Raw genomic sequence first — 17987 nt, forward strand, 5'->3', positions numbered from 1 at the left:
TGCTATACTTCAACTCCCTATATTAAATTAATTCATTGATTCAGTCAGTATGGTATTTTTGAATGTAAAATATCTTTATTCGACCTTCTCAAAATGTGTTTTAATAACAGAAATTGTCATAATGGTGAGTTGTAATACAATTCACAAATAGGAATTAATAAGACATTATAATTTTTAAATCAAAATCAGCATGTCATCATAATCCATGAGAAGCAACAAGCCTCTTTCAAGCTTCTGTCCACTTGTCCACAATCAAGCAACTTCATAAACATACTTTTTGATCATTTTTGGGTGTTGATATTTCAACAAATAGTCATCCATTAATGAGTCAAAACTGAATCTGAGATGTTAAGTCCGATGTGACCGAACAACACTCATCATACATCATTCCAAAATACGTAGAAAGTAAACCATAACAGAAAGGATAGAGTCTGTAAGTTAACACATAAAACAAAGATCTCATCAGAAATACTTGACAAATATCAGTACATCATTCTTTTGTTATACAGAACCAAAACTGATTATTTTTCTTTTTTTCATGGTAACACATGATAATTGGTGGTATTTTGGCAACATATGCATTTCAGGAGTTAACAGAAAGTCAACTATTTTCATAACATAAGTCACTGGACATTACTCATCTTTGCCCCCGTCCCCACCCACCCACCCCCAACATTATGTCTTTATACATGATATTGCATGATAAAAAGATGATGAAATCATTGACATATCAATGACATTTACAGCGTCCACAAACTTTTTATTTGCGGCAAGAAGTTGGAAATGACTTCTCATTGACTCTTTTATTAGCGTTTCATTCTTTTTCGCATATTTTAATGATTGAGTAACAAAAGACTGAGGTGAATTCAGCTTTGAAGTCCAATCACAAACTGAAATTAAAAGAAATCCAACGTGTTTTTTTTTTTTTTTCGTACTAAATATCAAAATGTTTCCCCAAAGCAAGATAAATAATTGCGGAAAAACTAGCCTTAAATATTTTAGTTTCAATTCCGTGAACTGAATTGACCTCAGATCTGCAGTAAAACCCACCTAGCTTTAGAGCTCAGTCCAAGTATGTAGCCTTTAATAGAAAAAACTACCGTGTCACTACTTGTTTTGCTGGTTCTGCACCACATCTGAATTAAATCAAGAGTTCTTAGAGGCACCTGGAGTGGTACAAATATGTGCTCATCAGGGTTAAGGTATTATCAGTTCCATGTTAAGGTATTTTTCAGTTCATCGTCAAGTCCTCAGGAACAGAGTACTCGGAGAGGAGACCAGACCACTGATCACACAGGTAATGATGCTTGGAAGTCTGACACGACCACCTAGGCCTCAAGGCTTTTTTTTTCTTTGTTATTTCCTTTATATAGATTTGTTGTAAAATACGTCCCGGGCCGGTGAAAGTATTCCCAAATGAGAGATGCAAGGTATAGGAGATCTGGATATATACTGTGTAAGAGACATTACCGCCTGCTTTATGCAAACTTTAGATATAAAAAAGGAGCGCAGATTTTCTCAAATAATCATGTACATATCAAAAGCAAAAGCGCATGTGGATGAGGTCTGTTTTAATGTTTTGTGATTTTTTTTTTTTTTCAAATGCTTGCAGTTACTTCAAGGTTAAAGTAAAAATAAACTTTTCTTGAATGAGGGCCCAGCACTTCTACCCTACAATGGTTAATCGATGTAGGCCAAGGGTCTGTGCAGAGCCTGCATGAACAGCATCATTAGATTCAGCATAAGGGCTGGTTTCATATTGTCTTAAAGGCCCAGCTTGGAAAACCGGAGTAGCGCTATACTATTCTAAACTTCACTAACAAGAAAGGTTGCGGAGCAATATGTCATTTATGACCACATCACAAGAGCATTAACAAAAAGTTCTCAGACTGGCTTGTGTTTGTTGATCATTTCCATAATGAGCCTTTAATACAGTACTGTGTACACAGCTTCCTGAGAGTTAGCTAGCTACCATTCTACAAAATCGCACTGTACATCTAGCTATCTGCTCATTACACATACAGTGTAGGGATGCACCAATCACCCACTCAAGATAAACTAGTGAGCCAATCTCCAACAGTTATTAGGCATGTTACCTTATTTTAACCCATTACCCACATTTAATGGGTTAGTTTAAATTATCAATGTAGGTGTTATGGTGTCATCTGATAATTTAAGATTAATGGTTTGACATTTCTACAATAAATGTGTCAACAGTGCATCCCTAATAGAGCGTAACATGGATAACACTTTAATGTAATGCACTATAAATAGTACATCACGAGGCTGTATTTTCCTTGTGATGTAGCTCAAAATGTAGATCACCTTGTTGTGGTTGAAGGTCTTTACACACTAGGGGTGTTTTTTTTTGTGCAATTAATTTGCACATTAATATATTTTTTTAAACAATTGTTTTTGTCAAGCGACGTATGCTTTTTCCCAGAAATGGGTGGGTTTTTCTGTGTTTTCACAACACATGGCTTCAACCAACCACATTGTGTGGAAGTGGAACAGACGTCACATCACAACTCCTACCGAGAACACAGACTTTTTTTGTATGTGTCTCTGGCCACCTGGTGGTATCTGACAAAGGGCACAAACATTTCAACAATCTCAAGGGCAGCATATGAATCAGTATCGCTGAACAGCTAGACTATCAGGATGATGATGAAATTTGTTTACATTTGGTTGTAGAAGAGTTGGTAGTAAGCAGGCAACTTTTTCACAGCAGTTATGGCTACATACCAAAATCTCCTCAAGTATTGATGAGTGAGGAGGGATGATGTTAAATCCATAATTTTTCTGAAGAATGAGCTGACACAAATCTATTTAAACCTTGACTTGAACAACTGTTGGAAATTTAGATGCAAAATATTTGCAAGCGAGTATTTGACATTGGTTTTGTTTATTTGTCAAATCTCTGGTGTGTAAAGACCTTTACATAGTGAACTTGTTACTTTGTAGGGTTTATAGTATGACCAGGCCTTTCCCTTAAATGGGCAAAGGATGCTAGTTTCTCATATGAAACAGGTCACTGTGTGAACAGCTAAATTTGTTCCTGTTGTGACCCAGGCTTTAGGAGGAGGAGGAGGTCCAGTTACAATATGCCAGCCTGAAGTGCTGCTCTGAGAGGGATAAAAGCCCCAACTGGTGACCTGGAATACAGCAGACTGCTTTGTTGTACTGTGCAACCGCAGCTCATCACGTTAGAATCCTACTTGTCACTGGTATCACAACAATCAGTGTCACTGATGCAGACAAATCAAGTGGCTTTAGCTTAAGAAAAGGTATAAGTGTGCTCACAGGTACAATAGTGAGTCAAAGAGCTCAAACTGGTAGCGCCATGGACCTTTGTAGGTAATCATATTTATGGAAAAGGTACCATTCTTTTGTTCAAAGTTGCACAAAGTCATGTGATTAAAGTCAGGAAACTACAGTATCTTCCTGGTTATCACATATGTTGGTAAGCGAGTCACCTACGCATTGTCTTTGTTGAAACGTCTTACACCTTCTATGTTGCTGGTGTAGCAATGGTCACTATCACAAATGTGTCACTACGGATAACAACCAATGACACTGGAGTGTCAAGTGCTACATCATGTTAAGAACAATTGTCGGGGTGGTGTTGTTGACATGTCACAGTAATAATGCTACATGGATTATAGTTTTTTTTAGCATTTGAGCTCAGGATAGTAGCTATTTCTTCTGAGAATTTGACAGTTTTTAGCAAACTGGGAGATATTTACACTCTGACTGAAACATATCGTGGCTATTTTATATGCTGGTTCCAGTACAACTGGACTCAAAGGGCCTCACGCAAGAATCATTTGTACATAAAATACATTTCTGTGGAAGTTGGCATGCAGCCCAAAATTTGAGTCTGTCCACACAACAAAATGTCCGCATATGTGCCAAGAAAGTATACTTGATGCTCATTTTGTGTGCTGTATGTGTCTTTATGTTTGTCCTTCTTATGAATAAAAAAAACAGCTCCTCTTCTCAGAATTAGGAGGTCACCATCATGTTTTCTAGTGCACACGTGTGGAACGTGTCCATACACGCATACCCCCCAATTGTTGTATATATAGAGAGAAACTTGTAAGTCCACTGTTTTAAAATCGAGTCCTAGGCACATACACAGAAACCATTAATTGGCCGTTAGGCAGGTTGCTGTTAAAAGGAACAACCTCTGTTGCTCAAGTCACTGTTACATCACCCACTGTCTGGTCTTCATCCATCAATCTCCTGTCACTTTGCAAGTACTGCCTCCCATCTAAGATTCTTTTCATCATCTGACTTGAAGTCAAACCATTTTTCCATTATTTCTGTTGACATGTTAGCAGCTAATATCTATTATAATACAATGGTACTTGTTACATTTGTTATGTGTCTGCTGATTTCCTACAGAAGAAGCTCCGTGGTGTAAATTCTCCTTGTTACTTTTGGTAACATTTACTTGAATAAAACTTGCCCACCAACAGAGCAGAACAGGTAGCTAACTAAGCTAACTATTTATAATCTCATACATACACACACACACGTCTTTGTGAACACGAGCTGTTTGCGACAGGATTGTTGAATTTAATGTGAAACTTTCATCTAACAAACCGCAAAGAAAAAGGTAAAATGTTGTTGCCTGAGGCCCAAAGTGACAGAAAGTGCATAGCATTCATGAAGGAAATTTTAAAAATGGAGACCTTATCTTGTACTAATGAATATAGCTACTATCTCAAGGTGGTGATAAGATATCACAGTACTTTAGAGCATTGGTTCTCAAATAGTGGGTCAAAGTGCTTTGTGTTGCCATTTTGAGTGAGCTGAAGATGTGTCCAGGACAAAAACGTTTTGGGAACCTCTGAACTTTTATTTTGAAGTCTTTTGAAGTTGGGGATTCCTGTAACTGTTGAAACACTGCTTTAGTGGGTGATGGGACTACCTCATTTAATGACATGTATATCAATGTTTTTTTGTAGTATTGTGGACAACGTCACATTAAAATTTCAAATTTTTTCTGTAAGAAACAGAAAGAGTATTATGTTCCTATGGACAATTACCTTTAAAAATGAAAATTGACCACTGGATTTACCATCAATTACTGAATTACAACTTTTGCTTATTCAAACACTGAGGATTCTTACATTCCTGATAATTCTCAAGCAAGTTCTGAATGCCCCATTACACTTATCTTGTAATTAGGAGATTTTTCCTTGTTATTTTAAGGTGGTAAGTCATAATTATAAGGCTAAGGTCTCCAGGGTTTATTTCTTTCATGAATGCAATGGGCTTCACTACAATATGTTTCAATTTGTGTACTTTTGGGCTTGTTTAATCTGGGGCCTTGGGGGACTATAATGTTAAAGTCAGTACTTCTAACGGCCCGGCTACTGCCCAGGCCCAAATGAAAATAAAATCTAACTTGTTTTAAAGGTTCAAATGATTGGATACCATAAAACAGTATATATGTTGCTGTTATATCCCCATTACAGAGACAAGTTTTTGTTTTGTTTAAAAGTTTGTTTCAATTGTTTTGTTTTAGTTTTTTTTTTTTTGGGGGGGAAGGGTATCCCATTTATGATTCCTATGACTACTGCAAGCAGCGTTTCTTCTTCAAAGAGGCAAAGTGACATCACTTTAAGAGAATGCAGCACTTGGGGCCAACTCTGACAGCCATATTCACACAGTCTTAAGACATCTGTAGAGTAAACTGATCACTGTATGCTGGAACCATAAACTGGAGTAAACTGCACACTGGAGAAGGGGATAGTGAGATAGTACAAAGTAGTGAACTCTGGACCAAAAAAAAAAACTAAAAAAAGATTGACTTGACAGCTGCTGTAAAGTTCAGCATTTTAAAATTTACAACATACTGAAGGGTGGAATACTACAATAAGGGGCTTCTTTAGAGGCCATGTTGATGCAGGGGTCTTTTTTTCTGTGTCAAAAAATTGTGATCATACACAATCATTTGGATTCATGGTGCTTCGCTTCTCTGTGGAATATCCCGCCAAGATATTGGTTTCATTCCCGTCTGTGTAATCCTGCAAAATCAGTGGTGAAGAGTCATAAAAAACACAATGAATTTACACATACTCTGATGCTCTTCTGGAACGAGGAACACTGAAACCAAGGGTAGAAATACTACACTCGAATGCATTAGAGTCAGATGAGGTTTTGTTGTCGGCTGTTTTTGTCAGCAGTAATGCTATTTACATTGTTCAGTATGTACAGTAGAGAATCTCCCAGAGATGTTAAGTTCTGTAAAGCTGCAATGGGGTAATCCTTTATATTCCTCACATTTGAAAGTCCTTAGATGAAGAGCCATAGGAGTCCCCATCAACGTATTTTGAGTGTTTAATAATGGACTTGCTGCTGTATTGCGAGTCTTGACTCTAACACTGTACGAGGAGTATCAATAATCTGCTCTCTGAAGCAATGAATGTACACAACACGCAAACTCAAAGTCAGTAAATATCAAGATTTTAAAGAAACAATTGTAAAATCATAGATGGGCATTATGGTTCTTCATCTTAAGGATTGATTTTCTCACACAAATCAAGACTTTAAATACATTAAATCTTTTTTTGTTTTATCATAAAGGTATTCAAGAAAGTCGAGTGTTAAATGCACTGTACAACCTTGTATAATTTTTTTTTTCAAAATATATTTTATCCCAGTGTGTTTAGTTGTTTTTTTTCTTTTTTATCTTACAGAATCCTGTATACATGGAGTCTGCATTGACATTAGGTGATATCCTGATCATTGGAGAGGACAGAAGAGAAGGAGAGAGTAGAGGGGGTAAAGAGAAAGAGGAGAAAGAGGAGAAAAGAGAGACAGAGAAGTTGTCCAGTGCCTTTTTTGCAACCCTCAGTGAAGACGCTGCACTCCATACCGAGGCTCTCGTCTGTCCCGCACCTCAATCTGCAGAAAACAAAACAGAAGAATCACTACTGTGCTGTAAAATATCATTAATGAACATTTATGAAATTACAGGTAAGATTTACCAAAGTTAATCAGTTTCCTAGTCAAAACAGAATCAAAATAACCTGAGTGATGTCATAGTTGTATCAGGGTTATCAGGGCCGATTAAAAAGGTGCAACTGAGCAGTATAATGGAAAGTATGGATTATGTTATATTTGGTGCTCGACCCACAGAGGGACAAAAGATCAGGATATATCTCAGCCTCTAGTTTGACTTTTCCTTATAAAATATGTGTCTTCAAAGTCCACTAACTTAATTTAATATACAACAGGGCATTCAAGGATAGGCAAAAGTTGCCGTATGATTTGTTTCAGTGCCCCATTGTCACTGTATTGAAAACGCTCTTAAATACTGTTGGCTGCTATGCTGCTGCTATAACTGGTGAAAATCCAATCAAACTTATCGTTTGTCATAGTAACACAATGACCTTTCTGGTGCAAGGAGCACTGATGTCAAGAAAACTAGCCGACAATGAAATACGTGGAAAAATGTCTAAATGTAAACAGAGCTCAATCATATAAGTACGCCCTCAACACCGCATCCAAGTTGTAAAATCAATTGCTAATTGAGCTTGACTTTTGTAAACAACTACCCATTGTTGAGAGTAGGTCCCCATTATTTCACTTGAAAATATAATTCGTATATGTCGTGTGCACAGTATGTGAGAATATTGAGGGATATGGAGAGAAGTGATACATGACCATACGGTCTGTTGGGTTTCACAGTCTGTGGGATTGTTCATGAACACTAAGAAATAAGAGGCCCCCAATAAGCCTGTCAGCTAATATGGTTGGTCATTGTAATTTACAAAGATACACGTTGAAGTATTCTTAAAATATAAAGCAAATAAAATGTATAAAGCAAATGTAAACTTACTCTTGACACAGCAAAATCTGTAAAGACAGAAAAAACAGAAGTGTTGGCATATACACTGTGAGACAAGACAAGAAAAGTGCATATTCGTGCAAAACCTGAATATGCTTAGGTAAGTATGAGTAAAGCATTTAGGTCATCACTTCCTGGTGAACAAGAAGGCCTTCATTTGCTACCTATGTCCAGCTCATGTCCACATTTTGTTTTCATAGACATGTATTTCCTCCTAAATTGTTCTAGGGCATTTTAATCGATCATATTCTGCACCGTAAAAAAGAAAAGACTGTGAAAACTCATAACAAACAAAACAAAAAGTGAGTTAAAAGTAAATCGAAGTCTTAATTTTCTATATTAAATCAATCCCTAACTGTATTAATCTAAGAGCTTTAACTTTCTCCAATTCATATGATACATTTTCAATTTACTTAAAGCAAATCCAATCCATGTACTTCATCCACTTGCAGTTAAGCTTACTTCCCCTTTACTTATTAATAAATGCAAATAAATAATTATTTACTGTTTCAAGCTTTATCCCTCATGACAAACTTAAGCTGCACTGCTGGCAGTGAAGCCTAGAAATTCTATTCCTCAATGACCCTGTGACTGAAGGGCCTGACACAGGAAATGTTGACACAAATACAGACCTTACTTAGTAAGGAGATTATCGGACTCCTCAAGAATTAGATGGCAAAACAAACAAACCAAAAATACATCAACCATGCAATTTCTTTTGTGAGGAAAAGGTATTTCTGAATTTTTTTTTTTATCATAATGCAATGCATGTTTTTATGTTACTTAAACTTGATAAGTCAAACAATTTATTTGATGTATAGTAAACTGATTTTGAATTCTGAAAGTGAAAAATATTTATTATGGGCCTACGCAAGAGATTTTGCTCCACAAAGGATATAGTAATGTCTTCAGTGAAAATAGTTTTTTCAACAATCCTCAAAACACAGTTTGACAAATCTTTGTTGCTTTGCAAGGAATCACAGGTCACGATTCAAAGTTATCAGGATCAACTGATGCTGGGAAAAACAGAGTAGCTTGATTTATTATCAAATACAGTTTTCTATGCCAAACAATGAGTGATTTGTATGCCAATGAATCGTCTCAGTTTCACTTTTCACAGTGTATGTACTAATGTACTTTTCCACTTTTGGCCATCATAGGGTTTCATGGACTGTTCATTGGCTAAGCTGAAGGGACATTTGTTTTTTTAATGAAAGAAATATGGGCAAAAAAAGAAACCTCACGCAGCTGATGAAGCATTAGATGAGTTAAATGTGTAAAATCACTGAGACTGTCAGTGAGGTTAATCAGATAAGAACAGAAAGACACGCCCACGCTCTGGAATATCTCCAGTTACCATGGAAACCATCATGGAGATAGACCGTCGGAGAACCGAGACATCTTATGTCACTATTCTCTCTCTTTATCTCTGTTCTCCTCCTTTCCTTCTTCTACTCCGTATTGGTCTCTATCTGTCTGTATATCTCTCATGCTCTCAGTTTACTTTGTCCTAAGTCATAGATATTTTTTTATCTGCCTCTCTTTAACTCACACTCTACTTCTTTTTTTTTTTTTTTTTTATGCTTTTGTACAATGGGTTTGTGGAGTTAAATCAAACACATAACACATATATAAGGATACTTTTTTATTGTTTTGCATTATGTATTTTTTGTATTTTGTCCCTTTCACCACCTTCTTCTGCCATTACTTTCCTCCTTTCTTCTTCTCTTTTCATGGAGCTGAAACAGTGTGATTCAACTGTCCTGATGCAACATTATGCAAACTGTCAGAAATCCTCTGGAGGACTCTCACCCACTCTCGAATTCAGCACTGAAAGCAATTTGGCTGTAGATACTAAGGTCAGGTTTGGAGGGTATTCGTTTTAAAATGAACTGGGTAAATCTTGTTCATGTTAATGGCCTCACAGTTGAAGCCTAAAAAAATGAGACTTGAAGGAGAAGGGACTTGGCTAACCCTCCTTCAGAGACTGAGTCACTATTATACTATTTGATACATTTTTCTTTTGCTTATATATTTATGCAGGTTTACAGTGTGAGGGTTTTAAAGGCTTAACATGTTCATGTAGATTTAGATAAAAGCAGCTTATAGTTATAATTCTGCAAAAAGAAATTATCTTTTGATCAGGGTAATTAAACCCCTCTCCTAAACAATTATTGTCCAATCATAGCATAGCAAGTTTAACTTTTTTCAATTTCTCTACATTGCAGTAGTGTACATGAGGTTACAGTCAGAAATATACTCTGTACAAGGGGCAATCAAAAAGCTCTGAGATGCATGCGAATGGAGCACAGCACCATGTTTTTCACTGAGCAGAATGACACTAGGTATTCTCAGTTACATCGCTTGATCAAAAACAGCACCTGAGTTACACGCATTCTTGTGAGCAGTGGCATATGAGTGTATGGGCGTTTGCAATTTCATCATCAAAATAAGCAGAGAGCACACGTCAAATTTTGTTTCAAACTCTGGAAATCGACAACAGAGACCCTTGAAATACTTCAGAAAGTCTACAGCAATGAGCCAGGTGAAGAGGTTTGAGTGGCATTTGCATTTTAAGAGGGACAGAAGGTCACTGTCCAAGACCAAAGAAGGCCCGCAAAGTCAGTAGTGCAAACAGGTGGGATTTCTTAGACATTCAGAGGGTTGTGCACCGAACATTTTCTCCCACTGGGTAACATTGTCAACACCGAGTTCTACTGTGATGTCCTGAGTTGTTTGAGGGGAAACGTATTACACAAATGGCCTCAACTGTGGCGCAATGGCACTTGGGGTCTCTAACATAACAACACACCCACTCGCAGCACTCTCACCACCACCATTACTCGCCAAATGTTTCTGTTCCTTTAAAGATTTGACACAAAATTAGATGTGCACTCTCCACTCAAGTTTCAGCTCCGTGGTGAAATGTGCATGTACAAGTGGTCACAAGAACGTGTATACCTCATGTGCAGATTTCGATCAAGCAACGTGATTTGGAGTACTTGCTAACAAAGTTTATTGCTTTCTCTTGGTCCATGCACATCACTGGGTTGTGCTCCTTTCGCACAGGTGAACAGGTGCAGTCTGAACTTTTTGACTGCCCCTCATATGTTCGTGTTTGGAGGTGGGTGTTATGGCGTGGGGGTAAACAGATTTAAACATTAGCAAAGCTGATATTCTCATTGCCTGTGCAACATGAGTAATGTGTAATTGCCCATGTTGCCAATTGCCCCCAAAAAAATCCATGATGTTTCTTTCTGACACTATCTTTCTCTTTACCGGTCGTCTCTTTGTGTCTGTAATTTAAAGTTTGCAAAGAGAGTGCTGCGGGTAGTCCGGTCCAACTGTTGATTTCAGGGTTGAGTATCTTTACACAGTAGGCTACACCTCTGTATAACGTTACTGACAGAGTTCATATTTGTATTTTGCTGTTTGTTGTTATGCGGTTCAGACCAGCTGTCATAGCTGTATGTGATAAGCTCAATTAGCTCGTCATCCATCTATCTACTAAACGGAGGTAATTTCATGTAGCGGACAAACCAGGCGTACTGATCTTGTTTGGAGAAGTCAAAACTGATTTTTAGTGCAGCTAATGAAAACCCAAACCCAACTGAAAGACAATCTAAATGCTGTCGATAAATGTTTTTTCAGTGTCTGTTCCTCACTGGGTCCATACAATCTAACCTTACAATAGCAGTTATAGAATAAGCGGGTAAAGCAGGGCAACAATATATACATTCTGTCAAACTGCTAAAACACTGAGAGTAGGTGTTTTACTGAAATCTGTCACCCATCGGATTCTGTGTCCTGCCCTAACATTCTTAGCCTCACCACTCATGTCTAAACATAACCAATACTGTTGGTGACAGAGTTCAGTGTAACACCAAACTGAGGGCCAGCTGCCTGAATGTTACAAATTACACCTTCAAATAATGTATTGAAACGTACGTAACATGTGTACAGTAACTTACTTTACTAATGTAAAATTGTAATGCCCTAAACCATGATCTTTTCCCAACCCAACTACATTGATGCCACCTTGTGTGTCTGTGAGATGCCAGCCGGCTGAAATTAATATCAGTGATACAACAAAAGTCAGAACAAGTCAAACATAAACATCAGAAAATAATAAAATGGATTTCATAACTAACATGATCAAAATATATGTTTTTGGTCATTATTATTGTTTATGTGTTTTTTTTTTTTTAAATCTTTTTTTACTTGCCTTTGTTGTCTGTCTGCAGATCATCAAGATAGAAGTCCGTCTGCCGGTTGCCCAGCACGAAGGCCAGGAAAGAGAGGATGAGGGCGTCCAGGATGCCCATGATGGCCAGCATGTAGGCCCAGCGTACAGAGCAGTCGCCCAAGGAATATTTCCCCGTCTGCTCCCCGCACATGTCCCGGATCACTTCGGCATCCCATCCGTCAGGGAAGATCATGCAACCCAGCACCAGGCACACTCCTGCATTAGGGTAAAGGTGAGGATATAAGTTAAGTTAGCGTGACTAGAGTGAGAATTAGAATTGTATGGAACTGCAACTTTGGCCCAACAGTGGGTTAGATAAAAACTCCGCTCATCTCTGGATCCAGAAGTGTGCGGTAGCTAAGCTTTCCCGGACAGGTATGTCAGTTTCCTCCTGCATAACGTTTGTATGTTGGTGTGGGTCTGCTCCTTCTTCAGTCTTTAGAATCTGACAGTCCGCTGCACCACAGTGGTCTTAAAGGGAATGAGAGGAGCTCAATGTAATTGGTCATGATTAAAGCCAGATGTGACACACCTTCTAATGATCTATTTCACTTATCTAACCACTCCACCACACAGTACCAGAATTGCGCCTGCGCTTGTGTTCACCAAAAGAATGAACAATTTCGCCACACCTAATTGTGCTCCCAGCTCATCAGCGCCTATGCTGCACCTGGGTGGTTGAAAATAGGGCCCACAGACAGTGTGGTGTGTGCGTTACCCCTACTTTGCTGCAAAGTGGCAGGTTGCTTGCATGCATTTGTGTGTCTACACCGGCAGCATGTCACTGGCAGCATGTCGCCGGCAGCGTTACTACTGACACTTCTGGCATTGAATCACTGGGTTTCCCTTTGATAACGGCCATCAGTAATGAATGTTTGAGGTCCGGCAAGTTAAGAGTTGAGGCCAAAACGCTGGCCAATTTTTGTTGTTGTTGTTTTGTTTACCTTTCTTCAGCACAAGACACATGTGGCACAAACACCAAAAGAGGAAAGAGAGAAATGGGAAGAGAGCCCTGAAAAAAAATGCTGCCCTATTATCACCATCATTTATTTATGATCTATGTTGGGTTTCTGCTATGATTATACAGGTATGGTGCACATGTGATCACAGATCTATTCCCTATTTATTATTGCTTAAAACCTCAGGCAGCAAGTGAAAAATAGGCGTCGGGTCTATCCTCGAGATGACGTACCACACATTGCAAGGTATGACTCGCGTAGGCTGTGTTGCTGCTCTAACCTCTTAAAATGGGTACTTCAACTGAAAATCAAGACGTCACATGCAAGCCATGCAGGCAGAGTATATATATTGTATATATATATATATATGCATATTAGTATGTGACACTATCCAGTAACATTTAACTATTTTTCATTAAAAAAAAATCGGAAAAGCTAGTTACCTACATACCAACATTTATGAAATATGTCAAATCTGCAGATTTCCTAAATAAATGTGACATATTTCTTTAATAATTCAACTTAACTTAGCAACCACACATGCTGGTTCAGTATGACCCCAGGTTCAATAGACTCTCACTTAACTCAACACAGCTGATGTAAGCAGGGTGTGGACAGCTGTGTTAGTCGTGAGACAGAATAAAGATGGAGTATACATTATACATTATTGGCCTGTATACATTATTCACATTGAGACATTTGAAAGAGGGTAGGAATTTCAAACACAGATCACATATAACCCTGCATGCCCAGAAATAAAAGACAATGTATGCAACACACACACACTGGGGAAATGGATACATGCAATTTGGACACTGCAACACAAATGGTAATCTATACCTTACACCTCTGCTCATTCATCAAAGTGAGCATCACTGAGGAGCTGATTGTGCCACATTCATTGCTCCCCAGCATTAATAAATGGCAGTCAGCCTGTGCCTGAGGGTCTGTAAGTAAAGCAGTGGCTTCCACTGGGAGATGGGGAACATACATGGCAGACGTCATGCTGGATCTTCATTCCAGACTAGACATGTCTTTTCCACGGGCAACATCACTTGTGATACACATGAAAAGTCAAACAGATTTGGCTGAGTCTGTGATTATTACGCTTCAGTCCAATAAATGTTCAAAAGGTTTAACATCTGGAACTCAATTGGCGTGCTATTGTGAATATTTTAAGTGGCTGTGTGTGTGTGTTTAAGTGTGTGTGTGTGCTAAAGGATGTTGGGAATGCTTTCAAACCCAGTAGCTGCTGTGTGGAATAAAGTATACAGTAGCACACAAATCACCAACTGAAATGTAAACCAGAGGGTAGTAGTACATCTTTTAGTAAATTGCTTTTAACAACCGATGAGGTAGAGTCAAAGAATCAAAAGGTCAACTGCAAGTTTACGCACCCTTCAAATATTTACATCACTCTGGTGTCATGCTTTGTTGTCCACACAGAGGTTTTTAAAAGTTTCCATTAGATGATGCATCCATCAAAACTGAAATGGCAAAGCATGCTGGGAGATACAACAGAAACACATTTTTCTTTGCCTTGAAGCCACTGAGTAGGCATGTGTTTGCTTGACAACTAAATCTGCAGGCATACCAAGACATGTAAACAAACTTGTGTTGGTAAATTTATCTTACGAGCTAACAAACATGCATCTTGTCAGAGGTTTACAGATATGTTTGTAAAAAACAAATTAATTATACCCTTACAACTAATGTTTGCAGCACTTTTCTTTACATTTGTTTGGTTGCCTGAAGTTTGAATATTGAGCGTTTGGGCCTGTAAATACAGTGAAGTTTTTCTTCTAGTGGTCTTCCAGTATTATATGTGCCTCTCCTTTTAAGGTAATGCTGAGAGATTAGAGGGATTCAGTATGTTGCCTCAGTATATCCGGTTCTGGGTTTCTAAATACAACAAATATTTGAAGTCTTTCAAATATTTTTTATTTAAATATAAAAATATTTTATTTTTATTCCTGGCACAATGCCAAGACAGTGCAAATTCAGGTATTTTGGTGCAGCACAAGGGTCTTTTTTTCCACAGTTGCGCTGATTTTCAATTTTTGTTGACCAAGGTGACCCGGCAGCGCAGAGATGGGTGGAACAGTGCAACAGTTAAAGATGCGCCAGTCCAGTGCATTTCTGGTATCAAGTTAAACTTGTGCCTGTGCCTCTGCCAGCTCAGACCAGGTTTAAGTCCGGCACAGATGACTGAGAGCTGTTTCAGTGCGCAAGAACGCACATGAACAGACACATCCAAAATCCCACATAAAGGTTGGATGGATGTGCCCTTGTGCGAGCCCTCCCCATAATTCACTGTGAATATGGGTCTGGCTGCGCTCCATAGGGAATCATCTGCAGTTGTTCCATCCTATGGGCGTACACCTCGGTTTAATTTTAACCAATCGAAAACGGCCGACATTGTACTGCCGCAACTACCAGGGGCCGTGTCCACCCAAGTGTTTTTTCCTGAGCGCAGCGTATTTGTGAAGTTGTTTTTAATGAACACCAGCAGCGTGACCAGGTACCAAGCACTAAACGTTCAGCATTTTTTTTCGGTCACCGGTTGAGTTTGCCACTGTCTTCAGCCATCCAATCACAGTGAAGGAGACGCGGGTCCACCCTTCAGAGTTGCTGTGCAAATGCTAAAACGAGCCGAGCCATTAGACTGTTATCACAGCGAAGAAAACTAAAGCTGTGAGTCACAGTCGGAGCAGCCAGGCTTGGGTGGATGTCCTTGGTAATAAATCCAACCTACATAAACAATGAAAACTTTTTTTTTAATGCAACCTTTTAATTAAATTAATCAAAAGAAAAATTAAACTGATTTTTGTCTATTGAAGTGGATGAGAATTAAGCAGTTGGAGTACATTGTGAGGCAGTGGCCCATCTCAGCCATGAACTATAAAAGGAAACTCAGGTTAACTACAAATGATTTGCAATTAAATTACACATAAAGGTGTAATAATACAAAAGCCTTTCCATCTTCTCATGGTAATCTCGCCAGCCGTGCAAGACCTGTGTCACTGCGTCACTTACTCGATTAGGACATATAACTAATGATTGCAAAATAATTTACGGTGGGACCTATCCAGGCACCGCGGCTTCCTCCCACCAGCGAGAAACATGCATGCTGAGGTTAATTGGTGTTTCTAAACTGCCCTTTTTCTGTCTGTCTTTCTGTGCTGGTCCTGTGATGGACTGGCGACCTCTCCACCTGTCTGCTGAAAGTCAGCTGGGATAGGCTGCATCTCCCCCGTGACCCTGTTCAGGATAAAGCGGGTATAGATGATGGATGAATGGATGGAAAATAATTTAGGCAGACTCAAAGCATTAATGCAGTTTATTTATTAACACTACAACATCAGTAATGTTTGGAGTACATTTCTCTTCATCAGTGTTGTTAATACATAAATTACATGGGGAGCTTTAAGTGTGAGTTAAATTACCTCTGCTCATTCTTCAACATTGTTCCATTATGTGATTTTACTATATTGAATGGGTGTTCTGTGTTCACTTTTTCATTTAATAATGCTGCTGTTTGGCATCTATAAGGCAGGGTTTTGTCTTGTATCATGAACCTTCCTACACTGGGCAGCGGTTTTCATAATACTGGGGGAAGAGTTACTTATAATACTAGTTAGCTCTTCACAAGTCATTTTGACATGATCAGAGCTTGTGGCCAACTCGTAGTATCATAAATTTGGTAACCAGAGAACTGAACCTGCAGACAAGTATGTCAGTTTTCTCCGGTGTAAAGTTTGGATGGCAGTGTCGGTCAGCTCCTTCGTTCCTAAAACAGTGATAGTCTGCTGCATCACAGCGTTCTTAAAGAGAATCAGAAGAGCTGATTTAATTTGCCATGACTGAAGTGAATTGTGATGCACCTTCTAATTACCTATTCCTCCATCTTAGGCTGTTGGGTTTGTCAACTTGTGCATTGTATCATAATTGGGACCGAAATGAATAAAAAAAAAAAAAAAAAAAAAAAAGTTTTTTGAATCAAAATACAAAACACCAACAGGCAACCAAACTGTAGCATCCAGTCTCACCAAAGTCTGCAGTTAACCAGGACAACAGTATGTAACAGGCTAACAATCAGTGGGTGGACCATCTGACTCTGGTACATGAACAAATCTGAACGCTGTAGCTGCTAATAATCAATTAGTAGTCGTGACACAGACACTATTAGGCTAAGGTACAATATACTATGTTAAAAAAAATTAACAAAATGTTCAGTCTGGTGGTTGTTTACATTTAGAATCATTACTGACTTTGCCGTTAATCGTTTTGTTAACAGGCTCATGATTTTGTATTTATCCTTAATGGAACACAGTGCGAGATGTTTTTTTGGTACAGAAATTCACAAAAGACTGCAATAAAACAGTGGAAAAGTATAAACTATTGGACCTTTTAAAGCAAACTAAACCTTGTCACACCATATGAAGGTTAGTTTGGTGAATTAATGGTTGTCAATCATATGGGATAAGGTAAGGCCTATTAAATGTGGGGTCACTTTAATGACTGGCTACTCACTGGAAGCGGAACATACCAGCAATAAAAGGCACTGGACTTTACTGAGCTGTAGCAGAAAATAAACATGCAGCCTTATAAATATTTAATTTAGCTGGACTCAAAAATATGAATGAATTTCAACAAAGCTGTAAGAGAGTGGCAAAGAATGTTTTACTTGTGTGGTCGGAAAGTGGTTGATCTGAGTGTATTATAGTGAAGACCATCATTCATTTGGTTGAACGGTTGAACCCTGTCACATTAGTGTTTTCCTCTGAAGACCCTGTTTTCCAGATTCTGGTCATCCATCATGAGAAAATGGTGGGCGGTGAACTTGTGGTAACAGATGAGGGAGGATATGAGATTAGTCATCACCTGTCTGTGTAAACATGCAAACATGAGGAGTCTT

The 17987-nt window shown here is 38.5% G+C and overlaps 1 protein-coding gene across 1 annotated transcript in view; it reads right to left on the minus strand.

Annotated features, from left to right (window-relative positions):
- Positions 1–672: 672 nt before the first annotated feature.
- Positions 673–17987, minus strand: part of LOC138192634 (LHFPL tetraspan subfamily member 4 protein-like) — a 37036-nt gene continuing 19721 nt past the window's right edge. The window contains exons 2-4 of the mRNA XM_069140161.1: positions 12090–12326; positions 7856–7872; positions 673–6918 (exon numbers count right to left, since the gene is read on the minus strand). Coding sequence (XP_068996262.1) covers positions 6865–6918; positions 7856–7872; positions 12090–12326 — 308 coding nt within the window. The 3' untranslated portion in view covers positions 673–6864. The remainder of the gene's footprint in view (positions 6919–7855; positions 7873–12089; positions 12327–17987) is intronic.

Source organism: Embiotoca jacksoni, unplaced genomic scaffold (genome assembly GCF_022577435.1).
Source record: "Embiotoca jacksoni isolate LCO1_2020_lvr unplaced genomic scaffold, fEmbJac1.0.p SCAF_9, whole genome shotgun sequence".
In the NCBI taxonomy this organism is placed as follows: domain Eukaryota; kingdom Metazoa; phylum Chordata; class Actinopteri; family Embiotocidae; genus Embiotoca; species Embiotoca jacksoni.